Source organism: Xiphophorus maculatus, chromosome 15, assembly GCF_002775205.1.
Source record: "Xiphophorus maculatus strain JP 163 A chromosome 15, X_maculatus-5.0-male, whole genome shotgun sequence".
NCBI classification, from domain to species: Eukaryota; Metazoa; Chordata; class Actinopteri; order Cyprinodontiformes; family Poeciliidae; genus Xiphophorus; species Xiphophorus maculatus.
In genome coordinates this window covers 3581650-3603936 of record NC_036457.1, presented here as the reverse complement: position 1 = coordinate 3603936, position 22287 = coordinate 3581650, and the positions used below count along the sequence as shown (strand labels likewise).

Below are 22287 nucleotides of genomic sequence, written 5' to 3'. Positions count from 1 at the left end.
GCATCAATTAAATCCCCTACTCCAACATCTCTCTGACCAGCTTTCTAACCATGCAGCCAAAGATTTAGAGGAATGGCAAAAGCAAATGAGGTGGATTAGTTACTAGGATGATACGAGTTATGGGTTTGAGATAAGTCAAAGGAGACGGTTTCATGAACCTTCTCAATTACTTCAAAGTCATTGCTACTGTGTTCCCACTGGCATCGTGTTAACTCACATCTGTAGGCTGCAGAGCATCAAACCTCTGATTCTGTACGGATGTTTGTATGAATATGTTGGTATGAATTATAAACTGTGTTGAAGGTAGTCACCTGTAACATCATTTCTTCTCGAAGCACTTGCATCCCTCTGGTGTCACCTCATTTACTGCAGAAAAATGTAAAACAGAGAGAGCTCAGAATTTAAAATATTCAGAATAAGAGCTACCTGGAGCTCCTGGAGGCCCTGAAGTCCTAAAGGAAGTTCAGAGGTTCTTTAAAAGTCATTTAGCAGAGTTACTAAAGGCACAATAAAAGCCTTGAAATAGATAGAAGAAAGGAGCCAATGAACGCTGCAGGGAGTTGTCTCTTTTGTTTCATCAGTTCCTTTCTTTATCATATTTCCAAGGTTGATTGTTTCCTCCTGACTCCATCTTACTGCAGATCTCTGATGGATACTTATAACCTTTTGGCCCATTTATTGTTTAAAATCAATGGAAATCGTGTTCATGCAAAGACATCAGGAAAAAGCCATCCAACATGACATTTAAACCACACAAATACAATAATGACACACAGAAATATCAGAATAATTAGTTCTAAATCATGTAATAAAGCAATAAGTAACACTTTCGTCATGTCATCACCTTGTTCTGACCGAACGCTCCTCCCTGCATCAACGTCCGCCTCGCTAATGAATGACAGAGAAAATCTGGAATCAAATCAGCAGAGGCGCCTAATGAATCATATTATCTGAGTTCATGGTGTGTAAATCACATTCACAGTGACGTGTGGCTCACAGTCGCCAGGGTCGATTATTGTAACCGCTCCAGAACCGTTTGTCTGGAAAAGTCACGCACGGCTTTATCTGAAGTATGGAGATGATGCTTATTGAACATGTTTTAAAAAAAATCTTCAACCAGAACAGCAACGACTTCAACATGTAAATAAATACATAAAAAGGGTCAAACAGCAGCTGGAAATGTTAAAGAGCTTCACATTAAAATCACCAGATAGAAAGTTATGTTCATTTATATGAATTTAATCTGCAAAAAATGATCAAAAACCAGTTACTTATATTTACTACTGGTTCCACTAAACTGTTTATCTCTGATTTATGTAAGTTAGAAACAAGACTAGAATAAAGCAAGAATCTAACAACAATTTTCTTGTAAATGAGCAGGAAGTGATTTCTGACTGATGCTGGAAAAAAAAAAACTTTACATAAAATTTAAAACCACAAAATGTTTCTTTAAGAGGAAATGTTGCAGTTTGATTGGGTCAGGATCAAATCATGTCTGGATTTCTGATTTTCTGAGTGATGCTGTCGTCTACATATGATGCAGAGACGGTTTTATTAGTTTTACACTTTGAGATTCTGTCCAGTTATGGAAATCTTTAAACAGTAGAGTATACAAATATTTGTTTTTCCAGATTTGATCCCCCATCACCTTGTGTTTCCATGTTTTTCTTATTGCATCATGTTTCCCAAATTTGAAGCTGCAGAAATATGTGCAGTAAACTCCTGGTGAATCTTTGAATTTATGTAAGTTTAGGGTGTAATTAAAACTGGATGCTGAAAACATTTCATTCTCAAATTACTAAAATAATTCCCTGTACAGTTTTTTTTTCTTCATATTTACTAAGTGGCATTTTGTTCCAGTCAACCAATATCAACACCAGCCGGTCAGTTTTAGTGAATGAGTTTGGTCTTTATTATATTTCAATATTGTTTTATTTGTGTTTGAATCATCAACAATACAAACGATTTTCACACACTTTTCTCTTTGTCCCAGTTTTCTGAGCTAACTGGCGCCCCCTGCAGGGACATCAGAGTGGTTTTCTTTGCCCTGCTGGTTCTCAGGAGCCGACCTTGGATTAAAAACCAGCAGGAACTCTGACTTTGTGCGATTTCACAGCAAGGAGCTGAAATTATACAAAGGGCGTGAAGAGCTAAATATTTCATAGAGAATTAGGACGTTAATTACTGATCAAGTCAGTGTTTCATGCGTCAGAGCCCGTCATTGGTTATTAATGATCAGTCAGCGCTCAGACAGACTAATCAGTGATCAGCAGTAATGACGTGACGGTCAGACAGGAGATCACGTCTCTCACGGCGCGCCGAGCACGTTCAGCGTAAACCTCTGTGCGCCGTAAATGTCCGTCCGGTGAATTGTTGATTGAGCCCAACAGGCGGCTGAGAGCATCAGTTAAAACTCCGACAGCAGAGAGGGACGGCGCACAGACAGCAGAGGATTTACAGCCGGCCGGTTCCGATCCGATCGGATCATCAGATGCAGTAAAATGATCCAGTGATGTGTGAAAAAATCATTCCCTCCCACGTCTAACTTCCTGCTCCCGGCCCATTAAGTCAGCTGGATTTATCCTCTGTGGAGAAAAGGTCCTGCGTCTGTGGAGGTTTTATTTTCCCTCCTGAACAGACATTTAAATAAAAGAAGCTGATTGCGACTAATTTAATCAGCTCCGTCATCTGTGTGTCAGACTGAAGGAGTGTGTGTTTTCACACAGCAGCTCGGTTATTTCATTTGAGCGTCTTCTTCTTCTCTGCCTGCTCCTCTGACCCAAACATCATAATCCACATTTTTATTCAAACGTCTGTAGAGACAGAGCAAACAAAGCAGCTCCACCAGATCGTCCTTCATTGATAGATATATCTGATCTAGATCCTGATGGAGCCCTTGCATGTCATTATTTACAGCCAGAAATTACACGCATGCGCACAACCCTGGAGGGCCATAAAATTGTTTGACATGTAATCCATGGTGGAGCGCAACCGTTGACACAATGAAACCTGGAGATGTTTGAGTCAGTTAGCGCAATGAGCCACAGCAAGGGGAGAAATAACAGAAATATTGTTGAAGAACAACTCAACTTTGCGTTGGACTTGTTGCCATAGCAACTGACAACAACACCACTTTATGTTCCAGAATTCAACACTAAACATTCAAACACACTGAACAGAACATTCATTCTGTCACAGTTTTATGTTTTCACGCTTGGTGTTTATTTTGTGATTATTACCATTCGCTGTGGTAGATTAGCTATCGCTAAGCTAACACAGCAGTTGTTGATTAGCTCATTTAAACACCTGCTTTACTGATGACCTGTCAAGTTGGTCGCCATGTTTTATTTTTGAACTGAACCCAAACCCACAGAATTCCACATCATGTCTATATGCTGCGGTTGTCAAAGTCAAGCTAGCGTAACTGAGCTACTTCAGTCCATGTAACATGCAGGAATACAGCAGATTTAACTTTCACATAAGTTAATGTGTTAAACTCTGAGTTATGAATCTATTATTTTTTCATAACATCTGTCGCTACCACAACTCCTGACTGTAAATATGAATCTGCAGCGATAGAGTGCAGCGTTTTCACTGCCGCTTATGGCTTATTCCCTCCAGTTTGTCCCAGCACACTCCGCTGTGCATCAGGTTTAATACGATGAGATGATTAATGCTGAGGGCGAGCAGTGAGTCAGGCTGCTGACATACAATATTTATATGCATCTCATTGGAAAACATTGAATATGTCAAATCTCCAAGGACTCGTCTGAATTTTAATGATGTCACGAGGAAAAAGAAGAGTGGCTCAGGTTTCCAGGTGTGTTAATTATTCAAAACTCCAGCATCTGTTTTAAGAAATAAATTACTACAATTTTTAAACTCTGACATTTACAGCTATGGAGGGTTTGAAAGAAAGAAATAAATAAGTTAGATTGGAACTGCTGGAAGAAATATAATGCAAAGAAAGCTTGACTGGATTTTCTAGGACTGAATTTCCACCTATAGGTTACATAAAGTCAACACTTTATAATGTATGGGAGATTATTTGCACTTTGCTTTTATCAACTATTGGAATAAATATTAAATATTAAACAATACATAATAAATATTAACAAATAAAATGGTTCCAACAACAAAAAAGAACGAAAAACAGGCAGAGTGGTTCTTATTTTGTAATTTCAGATGAAATTACAAACTAAGAACCACTCTGCCTGTTTTGGGTTTTACTGACGGGACCTTTCCACATGTTTCTTGTCGCTGTTTTTTATACATGACTCTCAGCTCTGCTGGGATGAAGAAAACAGGACCTGGCATGCATGTCTGCAGAAAAGGTCAGAGCATTAAGTGTCACACTGGAAAGCAGATGAACACTTCAGACTCTTCATGAACATAGAGTCCAGTTAAATCCACCTCTTGACCTTCAAAGGAACATCTGCAGGTTTTAAGATACCTGAAACATCCCTTTATTTTATTAAAATGTACAAATAAACAGGTTTAAAGGCTTGTTTTGGTAGTTCATTTAAACTGGTTCATATTCTGACAGCAACTTCTAATCTCTGGTTGTTTCATCTGTTTCCAGTTGATGTTCGGTCTGAGCCAAGTGGAGACGCGTCTCAGCAACATCTCATTACCTGCTCAGTGGGTTTGACGCTCATTTAGACTGAATTCAGCTTATTGTGCACAGAAATTACAACCGACGCTATCTGAACTGGATCTGTTTACATGGCAAACAGATCCATTCATATCCAAACAAACCCAGAGAGCAGTTCATACATCCACTCCAATATGGTTCCAGCTAAAACACAATACTGTCATATTTAGCTTATGATGCTAATTTGAAAGAGATTGTAAATTAAACAGAGTTGGGAGGAGATATTATGCAGCTTGTCAGCACAAGATCAAGTTGATGATGACAAGAGTGAGAAGGAGATTTTGTGTGAAGCTAATTGGGTCTTAGAAAGTATTAAATTCAACATTTAGCCTCTGAAAGTTAGAATTACTCACTATAACAGCTTTATGAGTACTGATCACTAAATCAGATAGAAACTATGAGAAATAATCTAAAGATTCAGAGCAAAGGCCTGGTGATGATGCAGAACCACTGATAAGCTCATCAGTGGTTCTGTTAATTGCATGATCAGCATAAACTGAATAAGGTAAGAAATCAAGCTACAGGAAAATGTGTTAAAGCTGAATTTACTCATTTTCCAATATTCCTTGAATGCAGAGCTGATCCATTCCGTCTTTTTTGCCAGTTTTTACATTATGCAATATGAATTTCTTCTTTACGTCACCCAGACAACCAGCAGTTGAATGAAGAAATGCTGCTAAACATGTCAGATGCAGTTTTTATTGTTTTAATGTTTTTGAGGGTAGTCAGTGCTTGGGAAGGAATGAGTTACAGAGAAAGTTGAATCAGAAACAGTGTTAATGGCCAAGATGTCTGCAGACGTGATTTGACAGTATGCAGAGATTAAGTAAAAATATACAAACTGTAGAGAAATGTAAATAAAAGTGAAAAGGTCAGTCAGTCTTAGTTAAAACAGGCAGGTTGTGGTTGTGGTTGTGCAAATATACTGATTTTGCTTCCCAGCAGAGAAGCTGGGAGGAGTTCATTGTGTTCATCAGACAGCCTGGGGGGAAAAAATGTCTCTGGACTTCTTCCTTCAGGTCGGCTGCAGAGCTGCAGTTTGTAAAAACCAAACAGTGTCAGTATGTGAGGACCAGCTCAGGTCCAGAGAAATGTTCTGTCCTTTTCTGGCTGGGAGCAGAACTTCTTCTTTATAACACACTAACAAGGTTTAGACACCAACCTTCCCAGTGATATACATTAAACCTGAGCTGCAGGTCCTGCAGCAGCAGCTCTGATGATGTAAATGTGAGTAAACCAACAGAGTGTGAGGAATGTGGTGTGAAAGCAGGAAATCTCAGGGCACTGAACTAACAATCCGTCTCATTAATGGGCTTTCAGGAAGCGGTTCTCCTGGCAGCGTTTACATCCTCCTTCATTTTAAACACGACCGCTCACATTGTTGTGAACGGATTACATGAAACATAAAAGCTCAGAGATGTAAGGATCCAAAACCAGGAGGTGGGAATGACTATTTCACACCTTTACAAACTAAAACCTGAGAAAATAAATCTCAGGTTAATATCAGACTCTCCCTCTGTTGATGACTTCATCATCAACTACTCTTTCACATTGTTTATCACCTCGGTAGAACATTTCACAGAGCTGTCAGAAGAACTGCTCTTAAAGATTCACTGTGACTAAATGCTTAAATTATTTGTTTAAAGTTCTGGAAAGATGAGAGTCACTAAATAAAAAGACAACATTTTCCTACATCCTCTTCTTAAGGATGTCCAACTGAAACTTAAAGGTGACCTGTTTGGATTCCTTGACCAGTTCATTGTAGCTCTGTGGATTATAGAAAACACGTCATTCTTTTACTGTGCTCAGTTCTGCCTATTTTCAGCTGTTTTAGTGTCTCTGTCACTTTAAAACAAATAAGCTGCTGCTGGCCACGCCCCCCCAACTGTGAAAATGTGAAAATGGCTGCAGACAGATGCGCAATTATACAACCGTATATCTTTGAAAAGCAAAAGTGGAGCCTCCTGCACGACCAACAAAATGCTTTCAGTGGTTTCTGGATGATAGTTGTCTTTTCCAGCAGCCATTGTACAGCGGATACAGTGATAAAACCAGCTGACCAAACATGCTGGAACTCAGTTTGGGTTGCTAGGTAACAGGCTGGGTTTCACTGGGGTTGCTATGTAACGGGGCAGTGCCTGCTGATTTGTGACTTTGCATTTGAAAAGCTCATTTTCCAGACACAAAAAAACATGAACCTATTAAAATTATACAACCGTATATCTTTGAAAAGCAAAAGTGGAGCCTCCTGCACGACCAACAAAATGCTTTCAGTGGTTTCTGGATGATAGTTGTCTTTTCCAGCAGCCATTGTACAGCGGATACAGTGATAAAACCAGCTGACCAAACATGCTGGAACTCAGTTTGGGTTGCTAGGTAACAGGCTGGGTTTCACTGGGGTTGCTATGTAACGGGGCAGTGCCTGCTGATTTGTGACTTTGCATTTGAAAAGCTCATTTTCCAGACACAAAAAAACATGAACCTATTAAAAAAAACAGCAGGGTGATTTATTGAAGCACTTGGACATTTTTTGTACAAAAATGTGCAAAATGTGAATTTAGCATAAAATGTCCTGACTAGCTGCTCCTGTAGGTGACCAGCCTCCAGTTTTAAATCACCATTTTCCAGCTTCCTGTTTGCCGCTGAGCTGCAGCTCCTCCTCCTCCAAACCGCTTCTGTTCGGCATCATCCATCTGAAAGCCCATAACATCAGCCTAACGGCAAACTCATTTCCAGATCTGCTACTCACCCAGCTGTGTCTCTGACCCTGGTGGTCTCCAGTGGGCCCCTAACGAGGCTAAAGGCCACTAACGAGCTCTCAGCGGCTCCTGACTCGCCTGAAGGTCCTTGATGAGGACACAAGCCTAATGGATATTTAGCACGGATTGGTCTGGCTAACTGGAGTTAAATCACTTCCCATCAACATCAGGGACAGTGATACCCCGTTGAGCTGAAGTTTTCTCTGAACTGATTACAGCTGGAAGGCCAAAGCTTTTGTCACTTACAGCTGGGAGAACAATTGGTTTGTATTCTTTGGTTTTTCTTGGTGTTTGGTGTAAAATCTCATCACTAGAAAGTACTTCCTGAGAAAAAAGTTGATGTTTGGATATTTACTCAGCTATTTTCCACAACTGTATCACATCTGAAAACAGATTCTTTCTTCAGCAAAAAAAACCAGGGGTCACACTGACCTGATACACAGAAATAAAAGTTCTTGCTGTTGATGAAAGACAGAGACCTGGCAGGAAAAAGGGAATCTGAGCAAAGAAAGAAAGCATTTCTTCCAACCTTTGTATGTGCCATCGATTTTTCTCACAGCTTTCTGCCACTAAAGTGTCATCACAAAGAGTTGTGATAAGAGAACAAAGAAGAAGTCTGCTATTTAGAGAGATGGGTTTTAATGGTAGGAAATGGCTTCTTCTGACAGATAAAAGAGGGTCAGGATGAGGAGGAGAGGGACGGAGCAGAGCGTGAAGAGGACAGGAAGTCTGCAGGTGTACGACTCAAACAAACACTTGGTTTCCACAGAGCCCGTCTGGTTGGTGATGTTTTATTTTGGAAAATAATGTTGGCTGATTTAAAGATGTCTGGATGTCAGCAGAACTCATCTTACACGTTTCAAAAGCTCGTTAACGCAGACAGCCAATCACATGGCAGCTTCTTGTGCGTTATGAAGACAGCTTCACTAATGATCAACATTAGATCTGTTGACACTAAAGATCTACACAAATACTGTATTTAGCGGGAGCTAATGCTAACTTAAAGGTCTACAACCCTCAAGCACCAATTTAATGTAAAATATGATATACATGCTGAATAACGTTCTTAGGTACCATGTTTATATTTTTCTGTACTGTCTGTGTTTTATTTTATTTCCTGTATGTTTCTTGTTTGAAATAAATGTTTCAGAAAAGAAGAGAGAACCTGAGTACGGTAGACTTTAAACGGCCTTCAAAACAACAGCAGAAATATAAACACAACTACTTTAATAATTCTTAACAGTCGATAACCAATAATTCAACACAGATGATAAACATTACGCGACTGAAAGTTTACAAATCTGCCAAGAATTTTGTGGTTTGGAAATCAATTTAGGAGAAGCTAAGTGCGCCAAGACATTTCAAAGTTCAAAACCAGATTAAGACGTCTCCTTTAGGATTTAAACCAGGGAAGAAAAATCAGCAGCTTATTATTGTCATGTCAGACTTGAAAATATGTAAAGTGATTCATAAAAGTCTGAAGTGGCTTGTCTTTTTTCAGATAGAGTCAGACTTCATCAAGTCGAAAATGATCCGTTAGGTTTCATATTGCAACTAATCTGCTAATCTATTCTTTGGTAACTGATGGCTGTTCATTCATCTCAGTCACTTTATTCAACTGTTTCCCGGCTCCGTTACATTTCTACATTTCAAGTGCCATGATCTGGTTTACCTCAGGAAGCAGTGGAACTTTCTTTTGTTTCTCAAAGCGAACCTGTAAAACCTTGAAACTCTGTAGTATTTATTGCATAGAAACTCCACTGAGACACTTTGGCGTCTCATCTGTCTGAGGACCGATTCATTTATCACCAGAGTCTGTTAAGACTGCAAGGATAAATCGTATTACATTCTCCTCATGCCAGAAACACAGCAATTATTCCCAACTCCAAATATGACAGTTTCTGAAACTTTATAAGGTTGGTTGGTTTCACAATGTGCACAGCTGAACTCCAGCTTCCGGTTAACGAAGGAGGATTTCCTGCTGAAAGGCTGAGAGGAGCTGCAGATGATGCTCAGGACCTGCTGAGGTCTCTGAGCGAAGCCAGACCACTCGGCTTTCAGACTCGGTGTCGCAGCTGCTGGAGGAGCTCCAGGTTCGTCTGTGGAGTTTTAAAGAATTAATCTGATGCGTTGAAGAGAACATTAAAAACTTCAGAGTGCATTAAAAACCTTCAGGAACGCTGCTTCATGTTGGGGGACATTAAATCCCTCAAAGTGGAGAGAAAACAGCCGTGGATGCGAAATGTGACAAAACTTTGTGCAGTTTTTCAGCTCTGCTTCATTTGGACAAAAAATATCTGCAGGTTGTGGCAACCTGGTGATCCTTTATGGGGAAAAACACGGAGCTGATTGGAAAACAAAACTGTTCAAAGAAAGACTGATGGAGATTTTTTTATCAACTGATTCAAGAAATTCAGATAAAATTTGATGAAGCAGCTAAGCTGGACGGCCTGACCCGACATCTGAATCAAATCACTCCTTCATTAACGTCATCCTGCCTCGGTAACGAGACTTTTAAGCCATTCAGGTGAACTGGAGCAGGGATCCGTCTGATCCACCTGCTGTAAAATGTTATTTATTACACTGGAGAAACTGATTCATGGATTCTTCAGAAACTCTGAGCTAAGAACGATCTGGTTCCAGTTTGGGACGTTTACACCAAGGGAAGCAGTCACTGTTTTATTCTCATCAGTAAAACAGATTCAGATAAACGACCAACTGGATTGGCGGCAGCGGCGGCGGCGCAGCATCCAGGGAGAAATCGATCCTCTGGGACTCGAGCACACGGCTGTGGGGTACTCCCAATGAGCCATTGGTTTTTCTTGGACATTAATTTGGAGGTTTAGTTTTTCCTGAAGGAGCTCAGTGTGGAAAACACCAGCTGTGATCTTAGTTATGAGTCCAGCTGCTGCACACTGTCTCCATATTTAACATCACCAGCTCCTGGAGGAGCAGCTGATTCTCAGATCCATTAATGACTCAAACAGCAGGGGGTGCCGGCACTAACTGCAGCAGCAGAAACTGACCGGCTCTGGGTCCTGAGTGAGCAGACTGGGTTCTGATTAGATGTGTGACATGAACAGAGTCTGTGCATGGCAGCAGCCTGACGTCGTCACGCCGGCATCAGGAAGCCGGAGCGGCGCCACAGCAGCAGGAAAGCTTCAGCCACACTTCACCATTTTCAGCCTTATTCTGGTTTTTGTCTCAAAATAAACAGACTGACAGAAACGTCAAACCTGATCAGTGAAACACACGTTTCCTCTTTAGTTGCTATAGAAACCTGGACAAACATTGTCCATCATATTCAGATCAAAAGTCCACTCAGGCTAAAATTAATACAAAACATTTCTGTTTAATTCAACTTCGAGTCACAGAGTTTGAAGTGATAGATTATAATGTGATTTTTAAAAATGAATAATTCCATAATTTTTGTCAAAAATGACCCAATTTTTCAGTTTCTTAGAAGTTTTTCAAAATAAATCATTTAACTAGTTAAAGATTTAACTAGTTGTTAAATGATTAATTAGTTAATCATTTAACTTGTTAAATGATTAACTAATTAATCTCCTCTCACATGAACAGATTAATAAATCTGTTCATATGATTTTTATAACATTATAATTAAATGTTATAAATGTACAGATGTCTCAAATATCTGGATTAATGCTTCTGCCACGTTTCACCAGCATCACAGCCAATCAGACATCTCTGTAGGAAATAGATCATCAAAACATATTTCTGTGTAAACAGAAATTAGTTAATATTGACTAGTAGCTTATGAAATGTTCATAAACTTTCTTAACTCCAAGTTTTAATTTGTAAAACAAAAATAGCGCATTACCAATCTCTTTTTTTGTTAATAAAATGATATAAACTCATAAATAAACGATAAAAATGAGCAACTTGACAGGCTACCGGTGCAGCCATTGCCCTGAAAAGCCAACATACATCAAGTGAAATCCTGAATTTACTTGATGGATGAAAATAAACATTAAGATGCCACTGAGACTCAGAAAACACTGAGTGGGAGGAGAAGAAGCCCAAAAGAATCGCTCCTCATCAAAGAGAACAAACTCAGACAGGAGCTCAAGCCTCAAACAAACTGTCATCGTTGGAGAACCAGAGGTCATGTCTAAGAAATCTTTGAACTGTGAGGGTTGAAACATTTTTGTTGAAAAGCTGAGATATAACAGTTTAAAGGGAGCCTTTAATGCCAGGTTGGAAAGACAAGAACTGAAATAGAGTGGAAGTGAATTAGAGGTTGCCCTCTGTAAAAACATTGCCGCTGCTCCAGCAGTTAGGAAGGGGAAGGTGGAGGATATTTACTAAGGTGGCTGACAGATGCAAACATGCAGAAAACGTTGAACTGAGCTGCAAACGCATGAATGATGCAAACTCCAAAACACACAAACAGAAAATGCAACAGAAAACGTTACAAACACAAAATGCTGTATCACAGAAAACAGAAGCGAAAGGGAAATTCAGTAAACAACAAAAACAGCAGCAAGAATGAAATGTTACAAACTCGCTCCACAAAGAAATGTCCTCCAGACCACCAGGGGGAGTCGACCTCCAGACATTCAGTAAAGAAGTGATTCAGTACAGAAGAAAGTTAGAGGGAGAAAGAAAAAGTATCTTATGCTGCATGTCTATTTCAAATATGCAGTATTTTACAATGATACAGCAGCATATTTACACAGGTGATATTACCTACTCCAGACTCCCCCTAGTGGTCTGGAGGACTTCCGCTTTTGCAGCGCGAGTTTGCAGTATTTCATCTTTTGCATCATTTTTCCCTTTGCCTCTAATTCCTGTGGTTGCAGCACTTTTAGATTTCAGCATTTTTATGTTTCATTTGTGTTTTTTGTGTTTTGACGCTCGGATCGTTTCTGTTTGCAATGCATTTTGCAGTTTGCTGCTTGTTTGCACTATTTGACCACCATAATTTATGCTTTGATCTATCATACATACAGATAAAAAAAAATAAAATGAGCATAAGAGCAGGACCATGGAGCTTCAAAGATTAAGAAACTTTCTCATTTTGTGGATCCACTTAGATTCTGTTCATCTTTTTGACTTTCATAGATGTTTTTAGGGTTGTTACAGGTTTTAAAGTTACACTTTTCTATATTCCTTCTCTTCCATTTGAGAGACAAAAAGTATCTTTATCTGCACTTGTATCAAACACACAGCAGGAGCTTTATGTTTTTACACTCTAAAATGATGTGAACATTTCAGGTTTTAAATCTCTTGAGTGTCCAGTTTGGTATTTCTGTTTAAATTCAGTCTAACTTATGGAGCTTTTAGCTGCAGTGCATTAACAGATGGCTGATAGTCACAGGTTTGAATTAATCCTGCTCCGTGTGACTGTGCTGCTAAATCACGGATATGCTTCGCCTCTCAGGAATTTAAAATGCACAAGGAATGATTGAAATGACAAAGTGCTCCGGCTTCCCCTTTGTCTTTTTGCAGCCTCAGCCATCCAATCGCTGGTCGTTTGTCATGGTTTACGACACTGGGAGAAAGACTACACATTTATTTGCTGTTTGCATTTGGACCAGAAAACAAACAGAGATTCTTTAATGATTGATTTGAGCTTTCTATTAGTTAGAACAGAGACAGAGGCAGGATTTTATATTCGGTTGCTTTGCTACGGGAAACAGTTGAAACTTCTGAGGCAGAAGCAGAATAATAGCTGTTGTGATGGGGGGTTGTCGAGTCCCTCAGCAGCCCTGACAGAAAACAAAGAAGCAACAACAGCCTTCTTGTTTTTCTCATCACGGCTGCAGGTAGAAGCTGATCGGTGCGGCAGACTGCAGCCTTGCATCATGGGAGCTGACCCCAACAGTAGCCTGTAGCCTGCAGAGCTGCTGCAAGCTGCTTTTCATGGAAATGTTTATGTAGCGGATTCTGAGTTTCATGGAGATATGTGAACATGGGAGAACTCTGAAGAACTGCTGGCTAAGGGGAAAGTTTTCATGCTTAAAGAAGTGAAGTGGAGGCAGACCTGAATGATGCTTCTGCTCCTTTAAAATGTCAAACCTCAGGGGATTTATGCTATACTGAATATTTTCTGCATCTTCCAAGTTTTTCTTTTATATCAGCTGGATCTCAACCAGCCGACCTCACCTAATTTCCACTCTGCTGTGGAAACACAAGTTGTAGATTTAGCAGAAAATGATTTTCTATCCATCTGTATGTGATGGACTGGCGACCAGTCTGGGGTGAGCCCTGCCTCTGGTCCAATTACTGATGGAGATAGGAAGCAAAACGCCCACAACTGTCACTGAAGTAACTTGAACCTGACAAAATTATCAATAAATAAGAATGTACTGAAATTAACCAATGAAAAACAGATGCTACTTTTGAGATCTAGTCTTCACACACACTGGCTGGACGGTAAGGTGAGGTCAGTTCTGGGTCCAAGAGGCATCAAGAAGATAAAGTAATAGAGAATCTAACTGGGTTTCCAGTTAAAGGTAGACCTGCAGGGGGATCATCAGCGGTTTGGCTAACTGTACGCTGAGGCCTGGCTCATCCTGAGGTTTGATCCTGTCAACATTTGTGCAAAGGCTAACTGTAAAAATGGCCGATGCATTGACATGGTTCTGCTTGGTACCACGGTATTTACCTGCTTTGAACAATCAGGTTTTCAAATGCAGTCACATCTACTTTCACCTCTGTTATAACCTTTCACCTCTGTTATATCAGGCAAAGTCCTTCATTCAACAGGAAAAACTGCCTGGAGCCTCTCAGTGTCTCATTTTCTTGCCTCTTTAACTTGCGGATGTTTATCCTGAAGAGCAAATCTGCTTGTTTTCCTGACCCACTATGTGAAGGATGACTCTAATAGAGGTCAGGGAAACTAAATAACGAAAATTATTAATTAATATAGTCTTTAATTAATGAATGCAATTAGATAAGGTCTTTTCAACGTTTAAGGGTCAGTTGATATTATTCTCATGAGTCTGCTGGTCTGAGGAGGTACATCAGCTGAAGTTATGCCCACCATCAGTCAGTGGACTGGAAACGCTGGAAGATTTATGGCCAAATTAAAACTCTGATGTTGACAAATGTGTTTGGGTTAAAAAGGCCAAATTATTTTGTATACTCCTGCCTCGTGACCTCATTAGACTTATTTTCTACCCTACATGATAGACATGCTTGTTTTCTGTGGGGACAGGACTAAATGAAGGCAGCGGACATCATTTGTTCCAAAACAACTTTACTTAATTATAGCAATAAAAGAGCTGAAAGGCTGCCGTCCTCTAAGATAAATAACACTGGGTGATGTTTCACAGTCGGAGGCTCCAGGCGGTTTTGCCCGGCCTGGTTCAGGGGCTGCAGCAGAGGTGAGAGTAGCTGTGACTGAGTATCAGAGAATCAGCTGACCTAGCATGGACAACAGATGCTACCGTCATGACACTGACCCAGGACGCCCGTTAGCTGGGTCATAAGGTCAAAGACAACATCATCACACAGCAATGGAAGACAGTGAGTCTCATTGAGATTTTATCAAACATTGATCAGATCTGTGGTTCTATGATCTGTAGGTGTTTGAACGTTTCTTCTTCATCTTGTTAGATCTTCTTGGTTTCTGTAATCAAGCAGTTTTTGTCTTGGCAGCTGATGACATGAGACTTCTGCACATTTACAGAGAGGGCTTGTCTACTTAATGTAAGCAAAATGTTTCATTTGAATTAGTTCAGTGGGGAGAGATGCCATCTGCTTGGCGGCACAGCTCAATGTGTAAATCCTTTACTGGTGCTCAGTGAACGTAGTTTATGCAAAATCAACACTGGGTCTGGCCAACAGGAAATATTCTGTAGCAAATATTTCTATTCATTTAACGGCCACAAAAAAATCTAATTCTGCAGTCAGACTGTCAAAGATCTGCTGGGATGAACGTGCTGAGAGTTTGAGATCTGGTTGAAGTTCAGCTTGAGCTACAACTCTGAGCAGTTTTCTGCGTTGTCTTCATTTTGCATTTCCACTCGATTCTCATCTCACTTCAGCACTCCGTCTGGGATTTCTCCCATTGAGCTTGGATGCATTTCATCCTGGCCAATCAGCGATTTTCTGCTCTGTTTTTGAATTGTGAAGCCATTCAATCCATGTTGGCCTTGCTTCCAACTGCTGAGTGATTCAGTTACGAGCAGAAAGATGTTTGAAACATTTCCTACTCCTGCTCCTCATTGAGTTTGGTGAAAGTCTAATTCTTCGCAGTGAGAGTCCAAGTAATTATTTCTCCGTAGCCCAGAGGTTGGTTTGATCAGGCCATACTGTGAAGCTTCTCGCTACATTTTCTCTTTCAACCTGACTCTCCTGCCATCTTTCTGTCTGCCCTTCAGGTACAAGGCCATTGTGAATCCGATGGACATCCAGACATCTAGCGCCGTCTTCTGGACTTGTCTGAAAGCCGTTTCCATCTGGCTGCTGTCCGTCCTGCTGGCCGTCCCTGAAGCCATTTTCTCACAAGTGATTTCCATGCAGGTACAACAAAAACTGCATTTATCCTTTCAGGTTTCCTTCCTAAGACGTAGTTTTTCAAGATTTTTTGGGTGCTTCTACTTGTTCTAGCACAATGAAAACCAAAGGAGTCATTGACAAAATTCCAGGAAATTTTGGCCCATTTGGGTTTGTTACCTCAGTGATCCAACCTGAGATAAATTCAACAAACATTTGGAAGAGACAGAAGATCCTATGTGGAATTTCTCTGTAGAACAAACAGAACTGGGTATTTAACTGCTTTGATTTAGGACTTGAGATGGCAGTCATGGTTTTATAGATGATACTTTTCATCTAAAAACGTTTTCTGTGACTTTCTCTCACATTACGTCGTGCAGGTTTGAATGGTCCAAGTTTCTGATGAGGTCTGAAACGTAGTGACTCAGTGAGGTGAAGTCCAACCTGTTGAAGTTTAAATGATGTTTCTGCTGCTGAGCTGTGCAGCTTTTCACTTGTTTCACAGCTTTTATTTTTCTGAATTTCAAATCCTCCATGCTGTGAATTCAAAGCGCTCCGGTCTCATCCGAGCTGCATGTAGAGGCATTTTTGCATGAGGTTCCCGTGGAATGGAAAAATCGAAGAATAATAAGAAGAAACAGAATAGTCTGTTTCAATGGGCATCTTTACTAAAACCAAAATGTTTTCTTTATGTGGAGAAGAAGCTAACCTCCTGACTACGCCCATAACACGTGAGAAACATCAATGTGAGGAACATGAAACCCAGAGCTGGAAATATTTAGGAGGATGATGGAGACATCAGCAGACATTGTTTCATGACTCATTGCTTTGATTTGCCCATAATTCCAACATGTTTTGATGTTCTTTCGATCAGACTCAATGTGTCTTTAAACTGCACGCATTTGGCTCAGTGGGGTTTCCCATCAAAAACTCGTTTTCTTCCAGCCCAGTACTCTCTTTTATAGTCTATTAATAAATGACAACTGTCTCTGGTTCCCTCCACTGCCAGGTTTATGATCGTCTCAGTCTTTGCTCCTCTCTTCCTCACCTTCTTCTCGTGTTTCTCGCCTCCTCAGGGTCACAGGGACAACATGAACGTCACCTTCGTGAACTGCGTGCCCTACCCGCTGTCCAATCAGATGCATCCCAAAATCCACTCTGTGATGATCTTCCTGGTTTACTTCCTGATCCCTCTGACCATCATCTCAGTGTATTACTTCCACATTGCCCGCACGCTAATCAAGAGTGCCTACAACATGCCGGGGGAAGTCAGTGAACACACCAAGAGACAGGTACGCTTCTGTAGCCTTCAGTATGAGGCGGTTCAGTAATCCATTTAGCAGTGATGTGCAAGTTACGTTTCCTTTTTATGAGGTGATATTAATCCAAACCCTGAGTTACCTGGTTTGGCTGAGCACAAGATTGTGGTTCAAGGTCATATTAGTGGCACGCAAAAAGCTTAAGGGCTTCAAGAACTCGTACAAGTCAGGCAGAACCCTCGAAACTCCTGGAAGGTCCAAACCTGATAGAGAGGGAAAGGAACAAAGGCCAGAGGAAAATGGACGCCATTATCCTCAGGGCTGGGATTGTTGCCTCAGTATGAACACGAGAGGACAGATGCGTCCCACTCATTGCAATGGCAGACCGGTCTTTGTTAAAGAGACACATGAATCAGTTTGGTTAAAGCTGAACGTTTCTGCAAACTGACTTCACACAAGCAACATGTGTGAAGTCAGAGGGGAACTTTGAGCCTGATGGAGAACTTCAGCAGTCTGATCTCACTCCACTGCAGGACTTGGTACCGGCCGACACTGTAAAAGGTACCAACAGCTTCTTCAATGACCCTGGTGGTCCAAACCAACCGGACCGGTCAACAAGAAGACGAACAAATCGACCTGCACTTCCTGAACACCTCAGCCTGATTTCCTCCATCACACGTTGCATTGATACACTAATTTATGCAAAAGGAGCCACAACCAAGGATTGTGTGAACAGACAGTGCAGAACCTCAACATCCATTTCAGTTGGCCAACATTTTTATATTGCAAATAATTTTCTATTAGTCTGTTGCAATATTTCAATTGTATGGGAATCAAGAATCAATACCAACAGAAATGAAAACTCAATATTTCCCAGTTTATGGAATAAATCCACCGTTTCTTGGCTGGGAGAAGTCGTCCATGTTCAGGGTCCCACAACATCTCTGTTTTACACACTGTGGCCATGAATTATTGATGGCAAACTGCTGAAGACTGAGTGTTTTTAAGGTGCAAAAAGACCTTACAAGTGAAGTTTGTACAAATTGACCAGAAACGGTTCCGTGTCCTCGTGTCATCGTTGTCGCTCACAGGAGAGAGACGGCGCTCGCTCCTTTAATGTTCCTCAGGACTTCAGGGAAACAATATCTGGTTAGTTTAGGTGCAAAAATCTGAATGTAGCACAACCTAATATCTGAAATAATTTACTTACTTAAGGTATATTGGAAATAACTTAAAATAAATGATCCATCAACATACAGGAACATTTTATTAAACTACAAAGTTTTCCGTCTGTTAAGACTAACAGGGGAAGATTCAATCATCAGCTTTTTGCACCCAGAGCTCCCTTAAAGGGCCGTAGTAAACATTTGGTCTGCAGGGGAGGCTGTAGTGGGAGGCAGCGTGTCAGTCAGAGTGAGTAATCACTTTTCACAAGCTTGATCTTCACGGATGGAGGACAGAAGGAGGAGCTGAGTTATTAACAGCCCCACGGCTGCAGAACACATCAGGTATTATAAATCAGAGAAGGCCGGAGTCACTGCGACGCCTCCAGAGGAAATTATGACAAGAATCAATGCTGATGGCAAATCTGACAGGGTCTGTGCTTTAATGGCATGAATTCAGCTGGGAGCAGTGTTCAGAGAAAACAGACCCGGCTGTGGTGACTGGAGCGTCTGAAGCCTTAGAAATGCTTTCTTAGGAGACTCCCAGTGGGAAGAGGCTGCAGAACAGAACAAAACCAGAACCAGAACCAGAACCAGAACCAAAACCCACTTGAATCAATTCATTTCAAGGCTGACTGGGAAACGTCTCAAAGTCCCAACAGATGAGCTGCAGGAGGAACCTGGGAAAAGCTCTGTGGGCCTTTCAGCTGTTTTTACCCACAACCTGATCCATGAACAGAAAACAGTCAAAACCAGCAGAGTCGGTGATAAAGGATGATCGGATTGACACGTTCGTGTCAGACAGACGTTTCTTTATCAGTTTCAGGAATAAAGATTTACTTGATTTAGTTGCAGGGCTCAGTCAAAACCAGATGTTTAGGTGTCAAGCTAAATATTTAGTTTATAACGTTAATATTTAGTTTGAAGCTAAGTATTTAGTTTGCAGATATTTTTAGGTAAGTCAAAACCCACCTGATGATAAGAGGAAGTGGACTACCAAATTAAAAGCTGGGTTTTGAGAACTGGTTTATAAACTCCTGGTGAGACTTAACCACTTCATGTCACCTGAGGCTGAAACCTAAAAAGACACATTTATGTTTTCATAAAGTAAACATGAAGAGGCTGTAGTTATTCTGCGTATGATTAATATTATTTTTCATGAGTCGACCCAGCAGTCGGGTGAATTTCTTGCTTACGGTCGGACAGCAGATCCAGTCTGACATTTCTGCAGGACGTGGGAGTAAATCAGCTTCCATCGGCTGTGATGATGATGATGATAATGATGAAGAAATATTGCAGGTGCAGATGCAAAGCGACACGGCAGTTTGAGCTGCTGCCTTCTATCCGAGAGGAGAAATGAAAAACTCGGCATCGATTTTCAGCCCCATCAAACAGCGAACCAAGTAGAACAGAAGAGATGTTTGAGATGTTGGACTTTAAGAGAGTCTACAATCTCTAATGCTGATAAAACGTGAAGAGAAAAACTTAAAACTAAGTAGGTTTTTACAGCAAGAAGCACCAGAATTATTCTAAAGATTTATTGTGATTCTTTGAGTTAATGAGTTTCTCAGATTAACTGCTGACCTGTCCAGGGTTTAAACCACAGGAAAACCTGCAGAGAGGCTTTTGAGGCAGATAAAGAGAATTTCAGAATACTGCAGAGATTTTTTCACTTGGATCAGATAAGACAGGAGAGAAAGGTGCAAAGCCAATAAAAATTATTATGTGTGAAATCTTCTTTAGACGTTTTTTATATCAGTGGCTTTAAATATTGCAGCAGATTTTGAGCAATGGCACATTTGGTGTTAAGAAGGTCCAAGGTTTGAATCCCAGTTCGGGGTCTTTCTGCATGCAGTCACATGTTCTCCTGGTGCATGATGGGTTCTCTCATGACGTTAAATCCTCCATGCTGCCTCAGACAGCAGATGGATGAGAAAATGTAGCTGATCTCTTTTTAAAAAACATTTTTAGCTTTTTGAACATTTTCCATCTTCTCAGCTGTCCTGATCTCTATTAGACTCACACGTTTGTGTTGTGCTGCTTGGCCTCATCTGTATGCATCCTTGTAGGACCAATTCATTAAGTTCAATACAGACATTTTAAGTAGGGTGTTAAAAATAAATTGACTCACAGACGACATCTGCAAACAAAGCGATGGACGATAGAGCTGCTTCTCCTTGGTTGAGTTTTGCTTCACAAAAATGATCTGACGGGACACAGAAAAAGACTTTGCCATAATCTTTTGGCAAAGTAAAAAAAAACAACTGGGGTCTGGACTTTAAATTAAAAATGTGTGTTAGTTACATACCTTTCAATTAACCAGATTACAATTTTCATTGAGTTGTCACCAATTTAAACACTCAGGTTTTAGAGTTTAGTTGTAATCTCTGGATATTCCCTCATTTTTGGTAGTTTTCCTGTGGAAATGTGTGTGTGTGTGTGTGTGTGTGATGCTCAGGCAGTGAGTGTTGTGATTCGTTGCATTTCTAATCTTTGGGGACATAATGAGCTCTGCTCTCTGATAAAGCAGCAGCCTTGTTGGGTATTGAAGCAGCGGTTAACGCAGCAATCGCCTGGTGACCCTGTGAGATGTGCAGATTTGGGCTCCGTGTGACGAGCTTTTCCCATTTAGGAACACTCTGATGGAATCGCTGCCCCATGAGAAGCTGCAGTCGGGTTTAACAGTAATGAGATGAATTACATGACAAACACAATGTGCTTCAACATGGCGACACCGAGGCAGGAGGAAATGGAGGACAGAGTGATTTAACGCAGCAGATTGAATGTCTGGCTTTAGGGTGGTATGAAAATCTGCCTGCTGTCACCAGGATTATTAACTTCACAGTAAAAGTCTCTGATTTGGGTGACATGAACAACACTGTCAACATGAGTGGGACTAAAATGCTTTTTAAAAATTCTTCAATGGATACAGAGGAAAATGATGTTCAGTTTGTTTCATAGATGTTAGAAGTAAGAAATGTGCGATTAATTGATTTTCATCTCCTCTCTGCACCACAGTTTGATTTCCTGACACTTTATTTTGGTGCAAGTGGGTCAGATGGGCCATAACAGAATATTAAAGATGATTTAAGAAAAAAATCTGCTGCTTGACCACTTACACATAACCTCTTGTCTCAAAACCAGATTGCTAATCCCAAATTAGCTACCTTATGGTCCTTGATAGTTTACAAATAACTACATTTACAGCAAATATATGGGGAGAAAACATGTTTCACGATGAGCTGTGAGTGAAAACAAAACTATGTTCTCCAATCCTAAAAACACATGCAGGCTGTTGTATGAGTAGGAAGGTCAACATTCTGGTGAGGCCGTCTTAAAGCCATGATCTGAACCTCATCACCACAACCCAACAGTTAGAATATGTAGAAGGTAGGGACTAAAAAGTAAGGAATCAAGGTGTTGAAATGGCCCAGTCAAAGTCCAGATCTCAACCTGATTGAAATGATGCAGTTGGACCTTCAAATATCCGTTCAGAAACAAATAACGATGTGATAAACTGACTAACAGCCAGAAATGAGTTATTTATGCTAAATAAACTTCTGCATATTTCAAATAAGTTAAAATGTGCAAAACTTTTAAGATAAAAGAAAGTCCAGTTCCAGTTTATAAAGGCTTTGCAAATGTAGCAGAAAACACAGAATATTGATAACAAGGACATAAAAATATCCACTTAATGTCGTTTGTTTTATGGTCTGTGAGCCTCTTCGACGCCTGATAATCCTCCCCTCAGGTAATAAAACAGCATTTAATGGATGAAGCCTCCCACGTTTTAACGCTCATATTAAAGTGAAAAATCGAAATAAAAAGTGCTGTGATTGAATTTCTGGTCTGTGGCGAGTCACGCTGCCTGATATCACATCTTCACCCCTCAGGTGTCCTTCAGGGCAGAAACACCGACAGCACAGAGAATGACATCAGCGCCGTCTCAGGGAATCAAGTCAACGCTCCGTCTTCTCTAAAATATC

General features: G+C 40.6%; 1 protein-coding gene across 1 annotated transcript in view; it reads left to right on the top strand.

Moving 5' to 3' along the window:
• The window catches only part of nmbr (neuromedin B receptor), a 38103-nt gene that overhangs the window by 5302 nt on the left and 10514 nt on the right, over positions 1–22287 (top strand). Inside the window, exons 2-3 of the mRNA XM_005814318.3 lie at positions 15765–15906; positions 16956–17171. Of these exons, the coding sequence (XP_005814375.1) occupies positions 15765–15906; positions 16956–17171 (358 nt within the window). The remainder of the gene's footprint in view (positions 1–15764; positions 15907–16955; positions 17172–22287) is intronic.